General features: G+C 37.3%; 1 protein-coding gene across 8 annotated transcripts in view; it reads left to right on the top strand.

Moving 5' to 3' along the window:
• Positions 1-1,952: 1,952 nt before the first annotated feature.
• The window catches only part of LOC124162739 (cleavage and polyadenylation specificity factor subunit 6), a 76,628-nt gene continuing 67,187 nt past the window's right edge, over positions 1,953-11,393 (top strand). For 6 of the 8 annotated variants that reach the window (XR_006865659.1, XM_046539371.1, XM_046539370.1 and 3 more), the window contains exons 1-3: positions 1,953-2,218; positions 5,227-5,466; positions 5,833-6,060. Coding sequence is in view for 7 of the 8 variants with exons in the window: in XM_046539371.1 (XP_046395327.1) it covers positions 2,153-2,218; positions 5,227-5,466; positions 5,833-6,060 (534 nt within the window). In the remaining variant the exon portion in view is untranslated. The remainder of the gene's footprint in view (positions 2,219-5,226; positions 5,467-5,832; positions 6,061-11,393) is intronic. The other 2 variants (XM_046539372.1, XM_046539367.1) reach the window with 1 other exon arrangement.

Below are 11,393 nucleotides of genomic sequence, written 5' to 3'. Positions count from 1 at the left end.
CATAAATTACAGCTGCTGAAAAGGCCACAATCACGAAAAAAAGTGAAATAAATCGGCCCCTGGCAGTTTTCGCTCAACCAGCGAGGGCTGACATATCGGCCCGGTGGCAGTAAAGGGGTTAATAAAAAAAAACCTTGTGTTTTACACAACCTGATTATGAAAATACCACAGGTTTCAAGGTTTTAACGAGACAGGGACTTGGACCATAGGAAAAAATTTAATACATATGAGGCATAAAAATGGGCTTCCAGCTAATATCATCTGGAGAGTCAAGAATAAGAAAATCATTGATATAAAGAAGGATGAGGAGTAGAATCTTGAATATAAAAGGTTATGATGGCTGGCAACATGGCATAGTCACAAGGAGGTTTTCCAGGTTGTACACTCCTCCCCCCTCTTGTCCCTTTCAAAGAGGCACCAAAAACGAGTAAGACTGCCTCGATGAACAAAAATCGTACAATATTTCTGTTTTTGAGTCCCAGAAATCAAGTTTTCAACATCAAATATCCCAAAAGTTTCCCCAGACAGTTGCCAGAGTTTTGCCATGGAGTGTTTTCCATAGACCCATGCCCAGTGAGAAATGGGTGGTGGAATCCACGTTGAGTGGTGGATATTGAGTGGTTGGACCCACGTGGAATCCATGTTGATTTCAAGTGGATTTGTGGTGATTATCATAAAATGTTAAACAGAATTTCTAATTTGTGGAACTTAACTCTCTGGTGACATTGCATCATTTATCATCCTGAAACCACGCTAGTTATGTGAAAATGTATCGCACATTCTATTTTTATATAATTCGTGGAAAGTCAGCCATGAGAGCACATGAAAAATCGTAGACACATATATAGAAGGTTTAGATATAGAGTGGTTGAGGTTTTAATGGTTTTAGGACAGCACCAACTGCTGTTTTAATTTTTCCACTAAATTTCCACGTTGACTCCACGACCAAAAACATGTGGTATCCACGTTAATTCTCCACGTGGATTCCACCACCCATTTCTCACTGGGTGAAATCTAGAGTAAACCCTTACCATTTCAAAATCCTGGCTACACTACCAATGGTTTGGACATGATTTAAGGATGAGAGAAAAAGGAATTGCGAAAGATGTTAATAAATTTATACAAAAAAGATGACTCATGAAGTCATGGTTGGAGGGAGTAAAGAAATGGATAAGTGGGGGTTGAATGTGGGATAAGTATTTGATGTGTGGGGATTAGGTGATGAACTTGTGGGAAATATGAAGGACTTCATTTTGGAAGATGAACATGTTCTTTGGTTTGGGGAAACTGCTGCAAAGAGGAATCCCGTAATGGAAGAAAAGCAATGAGCAGAGAGTCCATGGTAAAAGAACTCCATATCTTCAAAAATAGTTCTGCAAAAAGAGAACCTGAATGCAGTTTCATTGCTAAAAGGACATTATAAGGTTACATTTGGTTGCTCAGAGATAGTAGGATACCTTACCTTACCTATTAGGTCACTCAAACCGCAGGTTTTTGGCCTCACCAACAATATCTCACAATCTCTTTTAATCCTGCATCCAATGACTTCTGCTCCAACTCTTCTCGCATTTTTTGACATGGTCCTTACAGCAAAGTCGTGAACGTCCTAAAGGTAACTTTCCTGTTGGTAATCTTCTAATACTGTTATTATTGTGGTGTCTTCTCTTCTCGATTCATACCCTGCCCAACTTACAGTCACCTTTTGGTTTGCTTGGTCAGCATTTACTCTCTAAAAAACATAGGGGAAAGATAGTAGGATAATAGCACAAAAGAAGTAATAAAATGAAAAAATAGATTGATGTCACTTGAGTCTCCAAAGGGTGAATACTTACTAATTGAACGTCCGAAAAGCATTTTGTCACAGCCAGCGTTCAAAGCCATTTTGAATTCGGCGCGCGTTTCATCTATGAATTTTTTCCCATGATTCCACATGGCTCAACAGAGGAACATCGTTGTTTGATAGGACGCAAGCAACATTTGTGCATGAAGCAGTGACTAAATATTTTCAAAGTGAAAAGGTGTTATCTGCGTCTTTTCCATTCCTTTCTTGGGTTTAACAGTGTTTCAGAAAGACTATGATTTCAATAATAGGAATACCTTTCGTTTGAACATTGGTGTTAGAACGTACCCTGCGTAGTTGATCAACACAGAAATGGCGGATGGCGTGGACATAGATTTATACGCCGACGACATAGAACAGGATTTCGCGCAGGTAAATGTATGTTGTCTTTTTGTTTTCTTCACTCAGTTAATCAAATGTATAATTCCCTCATTTGCAGTTTAATGTAATTATTTTTTGGTGAAATATCGTCCTCGCGTAACCCTGGAGTGGTCATTAACGGTTGACCTAATAAATATGGTCGTCAATGAGAGCCGGCTTTAGTACTCGGCGGAATCAAGCAGCGACGAAAACCTAGATTTGAGACACTTAATTAGTGCATGTAAATATTTTTTGGTGAAATATCGTCCTCGCGTAACCCTGTAGTGGTCATTAACGGTTGACCTAATAAATATGGTCGTCAATGAAAGCCGGCGTTAGTCCTCGGCGGGCTCAAACAGCGACGAAACCCTAGGTTTGAGACATTTAATAAGTGCTTGTTTTATGAGCATTCATTGAATCGTGGTTTTGATGTCTGTAATGCGGAGAAGATATGATTATTTCAATATTGAATTACTGTGTTCTCGGTATTTTCTCCGTTCCTTAGTTAAATTAAGTTGCTATCGCAGGTATAGTTTAAGTTACTATCGTAAACTGTAGCAGGTTTTTTGTCTTCAAATCTAGAACTCTTCGTATTCTACCTTTAAATATTTGCGCAATAATTCCTTCGCGGAGAAGAAAATGATTTTTGTTGTAGTCAAATTGACTAAGTTTGTTCGATGAAAACACTGTATAGTTTGAAGCTATTTTAAGTAATGTCTGAGGAATGATTATTTTGAATGTATTTCCCGTGGTAGTGCCCGTCAGACGTCTCGGGAAGTTCATGCTTCTCCATTGTTATTAACGGTTGGGAGATACTCAACGAAAATCGATCGTGACCCAGCGGTGTTCATAAAAGATGGTGCTCGATTCGTTTCAGGCACAGTGTATTTTTCGAAAAGAATATCGCCCGAAATTGCAACTATTGTGCCTATCTATTGCTCAAATTTCTGTTTTTGAATCAACTGCAATAAATTCCGTGCATAATTTAGTTTTCTAACCAAAATACGTTTATTGTGATCTGTTCTCCAATTGGGATGGAGAGAATATCGTTTATAATTGTATTTCCTACTTCTTAAATTTGCGAAGATTATTTGCTAACATATTTCTCTTCATCTAATGTGTATATTGTGATTCGTTATTGATGTATAATTTCATGATTTCCTTCTCTTAGGAAATTTAAGGAAGTTCAGTCATACCCTGTGTATGTTAGACCAAAATAATGTTGCTGGCCGAGATACTATGTAGAAATCTAGTCCCTGAATAATGAAAGCTTTACTCAAAAGTAATCTGAAAGACTGCCTCTAAGATAGTATCTTGTAGTAAGTTCTCATTTTATTGGTTACTGAGGAGTATTGGTTTTAAGTTGCCAACTACCTATCAGTCTTTCGTTGAGAAGTAGGGGGTGGGTCAGTAAAGAACACGTAGTTCCAGGGGCGGTTCCAGGGTTTCTTTCTGGGGGGCCACAAGCAAGGCCGTATCCATGATTTTATTCCGGGGGAAGGGGGGCACAGGGATACCTTGTAATACAAAATGAACGCAATGATATTGGGACCATATTAAAAATCTTGCATATTTTTAAGTGCCCCCCCCCCCCCCCCCCTAGATCCACCTATGCATTGTTGCATAAGTCTTCTGTTAAAAAGCAGGGGTTGGATCAGTAAATAACACATAGCTCTACTAAGGAATCTATCAGATTAGATAACTGAGAGCAGTCATCTAATCAGACTAGTTAATTCATTTTCCCAAATTTCCATCCTTCTGTTCTTTCCATTATTCTTTCTTGGTATTCTTGCAGAGTCCTAAATTTAGCTAAAAGTCCTCACTCTCTCCCATTTCAATCACTTTAATTGCCTATGCATCACATGCCCATGCCTTTTTCGTGGTGAAATGTGCGAATAAAGTGGTGGAAATAACATTTTTTTCTTTTGTCTTGAATATTCTAGCATTTCAACCAAGTAAGGAAAATTGATGAAGAACAATTTTATTTCTTTCTTGGCCATCTTTTTTATGCTTAAGCTATTAAGTAATCTCTCCTCATGGATATTCATATTGTTCCTTCATTGATGTTTTGTTTACCTTCCATATTACTCTCCTATCAAACTCATTGCCTTGTACCACTCATTTGATGAAGTTGGCGGCCTGTTGGGCCCAATTTCATTGCACAACAGCTCATGTAGCATAAGCTATGACCCCATGCTCTCTCATGCTTAAATGCACATTGTCTAATGCACTGTTAGTGAGTGCCTTGCCATTTGGCCAAAAAATGGAGCCCTAATCAACAAACTAAGGAACACATTTTAAATCTCTGCTACCTCATCGCTAAATATGTATTGTGATTTGATGATCCAACTTCTCTATTCTATACTTGTAGACAACTGCAAGATCTATGCAATTGTCATTCATAAGTTATTTTCTTCTGCTGCCTCATTTTGGGAGTTCATTTTGATCCAGTGTGCGTTATAGGTACCGTAGGAATAATTGTTTGCCATTATAACAGATCTACCATCCTAAATGTTGGCTCTTAGTGTTCTATTGTATTTGTGAATGAGAATCTGCCGTAATTTGATTTGTTTGCTTATTATTCATTGCCCTTAATGAACCATCTATCAACATTTACAGCTTGCATTGTTAAAGTTAATTCTAAATTCTTTTAATACTAAAAAGGATAAGCATCATCTTAAGTATTTTCATGGTCGGAAGTGAAGTTAATGGGCACATGGGTGAAGAGTTGACTTTTCATTAAATCTCAAGTTTTCTTGGTAAATGCTTTGGTTGTAGTATTCTTGGGTGGGCTATAAGTACTATAGTGGAAACTGGACTGATGTTTTGTGATGTATGTTAGAAAAAATGTTAGTTTCAACTGCAGACCATTAGTTTTTAACCAGTAGTCATTAGCTATAGATCTCTATCCTTAGTGAATTTTCCTTTTATTCTCTACTGCCCAATTGCCTAGAGGTCATCTATCTTCCTTTTTTATCTGGAAGTATTGAAGAGTTAGTGAGTGTATCATCCCCTCCACATTTCAGGATGAATTTGCTGGTGATGGAGTTGATCTATATGATGATGTCATTTCGGCTCCCGCTTCTGGAGGTGGCGGCGGTGGTGGGGATGACAATTCACAGTCCTCACATCCACCTTCAACAAATCAAAATTCTGGCGGTCGTTCCCCAAATACCCCAAATCCTCCCTATCAACAGATGGGCAACAACATCCAACCCAACCAAATTGGACGCCGCCATCAGCTCTATGTTGGAAACCTAACATGGGTAAGTGGGATTACATATGGAGAGAGTTAGTTGGGATATCTCAAAATGTAGTTGATTAGTATATGAAAAAGATTTCATTGTCTACATTAATGAATCTGTGCTGTTCAAAATATGATCATAAAGTCACTGGGAAGATGTTGAAGTGCATATTAGGTAATAGTAGTCAAGTACTTCAATAACTTAAGTTTTTCCCATACCCTATGCAATGGTGTTTTTAGTTATTCAACTGATTCCTATTTACCTTTGAAGGATGTTCATGATAAATATGTTGCTACTTAATTTTTTCAGTACAATCTCTTAAAATTCATGTTGTTACTTAAATATTTTTTTTTTATTTACCCAACATGTGACTTATTTTTGTTACAGTGGACAACTGATCAAGACATTACAGACGCAGTCCGTGACATAGGAGTTAGTGACTTCATAGAAGTTAAGTTCTTTGAAAATAGGGCAAATGGACAGTCTAAGGGGTTCTGTGCCATTTCTCTTGGATCAGAGCAGAGTGTGAGATTATGTTTAGATAGACTTCCAAAGACAAGTTTGCATGGACATTTGCCTGTGGTTACCTTTCCAACGAAGCAGGCCTTAAACCAGGTGAGTACTAATTACAGTGCTTGTGTCACTAGGGTTCTGGCAGCCGTGAATTAATATCTGCCCCATTCAGGCATTATTTTACATGATTTTCAGAGGTTTTATGATAGTGAACATGTTTTTTTAAGTATTGGGGCTTAATTATCATATTAATGTGAAATTTTGCAATGGCAGTGTGAACCGTCATGTTCAAATTCAAGGAGGGACCAATGACGTAATGAGACCAAAAACGTTACATATGCCATTGAGATAATGAGAACACATCATGAAATGAAGATGTATAGTATATTACCTCTGAAATTTCAAGAAATTATATTGTGGCATCATTTTAAATTTTTTGTGAAAATGTACTTGTTTATATGTTTCTTATGAGTGTTTTGGAATGTATCTTTGTGAAATATTTAATCACGAGTTCATTGTGAGTATCTTAAAACTTTTTTACTGAGGGGATTAGTCATTTCAATTTGACAGAATTAAGATGTTGGGTCACGTTGAGGAATACTTAAGAATGTGAATGGCCTTCAAAATTTCATTTTATGAAAAATTTTCGAGTGAATGGGAATTATTTAAGAATGCTTATGCATATGTATCATAGTAGTATGGAAGCCTGTATTGGATTATTTGTATTCCCTTGTTAAGTATTTATATATGATGGTTTTGTTTATCACTTGTGATGTTTTTCAAATTTCTATGGCAACTCAATAATCATTTAAATCATTGATGGTCAAGTATAGCTGTAATTAAAAATTCATACCAATGGCAAAAAATGCATGGAGAAAACATGGATGCTGGTGGTGTTGGGATTTGCAGTTGTAATAAAAACACGATGAATTTTTACCTTTGAACGGTGTGGACTGTGGAGTGATGATGAAAAGTATTTGGATATATGACTGGCTTTTTCCATCAGTCTTATTTTTTGGAGAAGCAAAAAAGTTCGTTGGGATGTATGAGTTTTGTAGGACTTACAAGAAATTTTTCATCATGGAAATGTATATTATGCAGGCTACAACTGATTATTTCCCTTTTTGGTGGTGTGTGATATAGATAAATTCTGTTAATATTCTTTGTGTTAGCATTTGTAGTGCTAACTTGATTTTGATCTAAATTTTTCTGTGGCATGGGCTCATGATTGTGTTGTAATTTCTTTTCAATTGGTTAAAGTTGATCATTGATTTCTGGTTTTCTTCAGAAAGCCATGAATGGAACTAAATTTTTATTGTTCAATCATATTTTAGATTTGAATTTGTGTGTAGTTTAGTGAACATATGTGTGGAATATGCATGAGCACATTTATTGTTTTTCATACTTTCGCATTGTTAATCTACATACTTCTGAGACAAGAATTAATTGATTTTCACTAATTCTTTGTAATGAGTTGAAAGTCTTTCAAATCAGTTGCTGTTAAGTTTTTTTGTTTTTGTGTTTGCTAAATTTAACTCAATTTTTTGGTCCCTATAGTTAATTGTATGAGAAAAAATTGCTTCTCATCATCAGAAATGAAGCACAAAGTCACGAAGGAATGTTTGAGTTTCTGGCAATGGTTATGCCTCGCACTATTTGATGAATTGGCAAGACATTTAATTCAGATGCTTCACATTTTTGTCTGATAATTGCCACCTCTCCCATCAGCGCTTTCTTTTTTATGATTCCTCCATTAATTTTTTAACAAATGGTGGTTGTTATTGGTATGTATAAGTTTTTAATCTCACATTATTTATAATGGATTTTTTTAAAGGGGCATAATTAATTTATACAATGTTCTTATGAGTGGTTTTGTTTCACACATGATACTGTGGAAAATAATATATAAAATTGGTCTGCTAATTTGAATCATAAACAATCTAAATGTATTTATTAAAATTGCTGAAAGTTATTTCAAGAAAGGAAGTAATAGAACATGAAATGATTGGCTTTGTAGTCCGCGTTGAATATTTCTTGGTGGTGTAAAAAGTTGTCCTGATTTTTACCAAGTTTCCTTTTCTTTCCCCTCTTTGTTGATCACAAAATTTCAATTACAAGTTATGGTGAATACCTGTTTTAGACCTCACAATCTGTAGCTTATGTAAATGAAATGATTAAAAATTGATGACATAGAGTAAACACTTTTTTCTGTGGCATAAATTAATGTTAAAAACTCTTGAAGGGGAAGTGACAATTGGAATGGGTTATAATTCCTACTCACTTAGTGAAGCGATGAGTGTCTGGCATTTGAATCACTGGTTTCGACATGGCGTGTCATACCAGATGATGAGGTGCCACGTTGAAATCTAGGTCGTCCTTTAATAATTTTATGTGGAATTATGAAGTTTTACTTTTTTATTATCTTAAGTGGATTCCATGAAGTCACGCCCGAGACAATTACTAATCTATTAATAAAAGATCCCCCTCTCTGTCCTGCTTTCCCATTCTGAATGTTGTATTTTCCTGATACAACATCTTTTCTTTCTTTCCATCAGTGGCATTTTAAAAAATTGCTACTTCACAACACCTTCATCCAGAATGAAAAGTTTGTCTTCGTTTTACCCGCACTCCCAAGTTTTTAATGCAGGGAATTAAGCCCTTTGCAACTTGAGTGATTTTGGCATTTGGTTATTTGTGGCTTTTAGTTATTAGGAGACTCAGAGGTGGGACATCACGTTCAAGGAAAATTTTAAGTTCTCCCATTTCTTTCTCCCAAGTATAAATTTTCTGCGTAGTGTTGGAGGGTATTTAGTTAGGTGAAACTATTGCGTGCGTTCCATAGTTAATGCAACCAAATTCATAAAAAATCATTTAATGAATACATTCGTTCTAATAATCAAAAATCTTCAAAATAGCACCCTCTTGCGTTGATATACTACTGGAGGCGGTGCTTCCATGCCTGGAAAGCCTTTTCGGGAATGTCCTTTAGAGCAAAGGTAACATACGTCTTGATGCTTTCATCAACCAATATTTTCCTTTCATGGCTCCATTTAACCGAGGAAAGAGAAAATAGTCAGCGGGAGTCAGATGAAGACTGTAGTGAGGCTTGGGAACCTGTTGGGTGTAGGCCCTGGCTGGGAAGTCGTTGGTTATGAAAGCACTGTGACTCGGCACGTTGTTGTGATGAACTTTAAATACGATGTTGATGTCTATACAGCAGCGTGTGAACCTCCTTTGAGCTCTTCCAAGTAGAAAGCTGAGTTCACTGAGGTCCCGGATAATAGGGAGTTTACTGTACTAATATTCGTGCTGCAGAATAGCTTCAGAGTCATGTGTATGATATAAGTGATTAAATTATGAACAAGTGCAGTAAGTCCTTTATATATGAACAAGATGCGTTCGAAGACCTTATTAGTTAAGTAGATAAACCTATGCAAGACATCAAAAAGTGTGTTTATCCTGTAGAATGCGACACTGCATTATAATGTTGAGTTAACTCACAAATTGATCTAGCTGGCATGGAATGCCAGCTAGATCAATTTGTGAGTTGGAGACGAAAATAATTCGCTGTCCTTGGGAAGGAAGAAAGGGTGAAACTCTGAACAGCTCCCGACTTCATAACAGATTAATCGATGCTTTGTTCTGACTGTGCCCAAAGTACAAGTCCCTGTACGCTACAGCGTGTCACATTGGTCAATTCCATAGGCACCAAATTTGAAATTTTGGGCACGCTTGAATTTTTCAGATGTTCGTATCTCTGAAAGTAGAATTTTCTTCGGAAGAGGACTTGGGCAATTTACGATCGGTAATGAGTGAGTCACCATGATTTCCTAGGAATGAAGCTTGTTGTCTGATCCTGCCTGGATACTGAAGAAAGAACCATAATTGATGCTCTTGGGCACTTTGCACGGGGAGGACTTACTTGTAGAGCAATGATTATGTTGTAACATGGTGTACATCCACCTAAATGCCACTGCTTATGGGTGGAACTAAGTAATCAAGTTCATATCATAACCGCCAGGACCGGGGCTGACGTTTTTAAATTTGTAATAACGAAAATGTCATAATATCGTTTCTTTAACTATAGATTAAATTAGCCTTTTCATAGGGACCAATGATTTGCTTCGTGAAAATGAGAACTTCGTAATAACATTGTTCATATTAACGAGAGTCTACTGTATACTTTTTCAGGTATATTTGTGCAATTAATATACATAGGGACGCCAACTGTCCCTACTGCTTAGGGTGTGAGTCAAGGTAGGTAACCAAATTAATAATAATGATTACAAGCATGCTGCACCTGCTCCCAGCGGGCTTCCCCCGCTCTTTTCAATGCAGGTCCACAGAGGGATAGGCACGTTTCTAATTTTAAAATGTAGAAAAAAAGGCAGGGTCTTATGTACAAATTTAATTGGAATGTTCGTGTACCAATTGAGGTCAGATGACCTCTCTAAACATTACATTGGAAGTAATTACACTAGCCTCTGTTAAACGCACATGATGACTCATACTTACGTATTGTGCCGGTCCCTACTCCTGGGTATGATTTTGCCCAACCCCCCCTCCCTTTTCATCAAAGACGTTAGGACGAGTGAGGTTAGCAAGCGAGACGACACACATGTAATTATTTTTCCCTGAGTTGGAGGAGTCACTGCCTTCGTCCACCACTCCCCTCCTCCGATCCAGGGGTAGGGAACTCGGATTTATAGCGACCAGCGCCGTTTGATTTGCACAAAAACAGTAAATTTGATGGGTGGCAGAGGAATCGCCGAATAAGGTGACAAAACTCCCCCCTTAAATAATAAGATGCCAGTCCTAGTTCCTTTTAACATAAATCACTTTTAATGAATCTCAAACAAGATAACAAAAAATAACCCTTTAGACACCGAAATACCCCCCAAAACACAAAAATACCCTCAAACACAATACCGTATTTGCACGAATCTAAGACGAGGTTTTTTTCCCTCGCACCTCCTGCGGAAAAGAGGGTTCGTCTTAGAATCGGATGCAAAATTTTTGACGTCAAGCGGGTTGCATAATTTACGTCGGAAAAATTATGGACACCTGAGGTTGCCACCTAATAGCAATACAACGACAAATCAACGTCAAAAATAGCTTAACAGTAATTTAGCATATTTAATTTTGCGTTCAAGTAAAAAAATCCATTTTTGGGTAGCAGGCAAAGATTCGGCGCGTGCCGATCAGTCGCCGGGTGCACTTCTGCCGAGTCCGCGAGATTGCCTGCTTTACCCTGGGTTCGGCTCCATTCAAGTTAAAGCTCGATCAACTCTAAAAATGTTCGTGTGATTGGTTACAATTTACCTAAATTGTAACGTTAAAGCCTCAATGCCGTAGTGGGATAAACTGCTACAAAGTCATCGCATTTTTCTCAGAGCAACGGTAAGATGGCAACATGATTTGCCTCTGATTAGAGA

This window comes from Ischnura elegans, chromosome 7, assembly GCF_921293095.1.
Source record: "Ischnura elegans chromosome 7, ioIscEleg1.1, whole genome shotgun sequence".
NCBI classification, from domain to species: Eukaryota; Metazoa; Arthropoda; class Insecta; order Odonata; family Coenagrionidae; genus Ischnura; species Ischnura elegans.
Note: the sequence above shows the minus strand (reverse complement) of the source record. Positions and strands in the feature narration are given on the sequence as shown.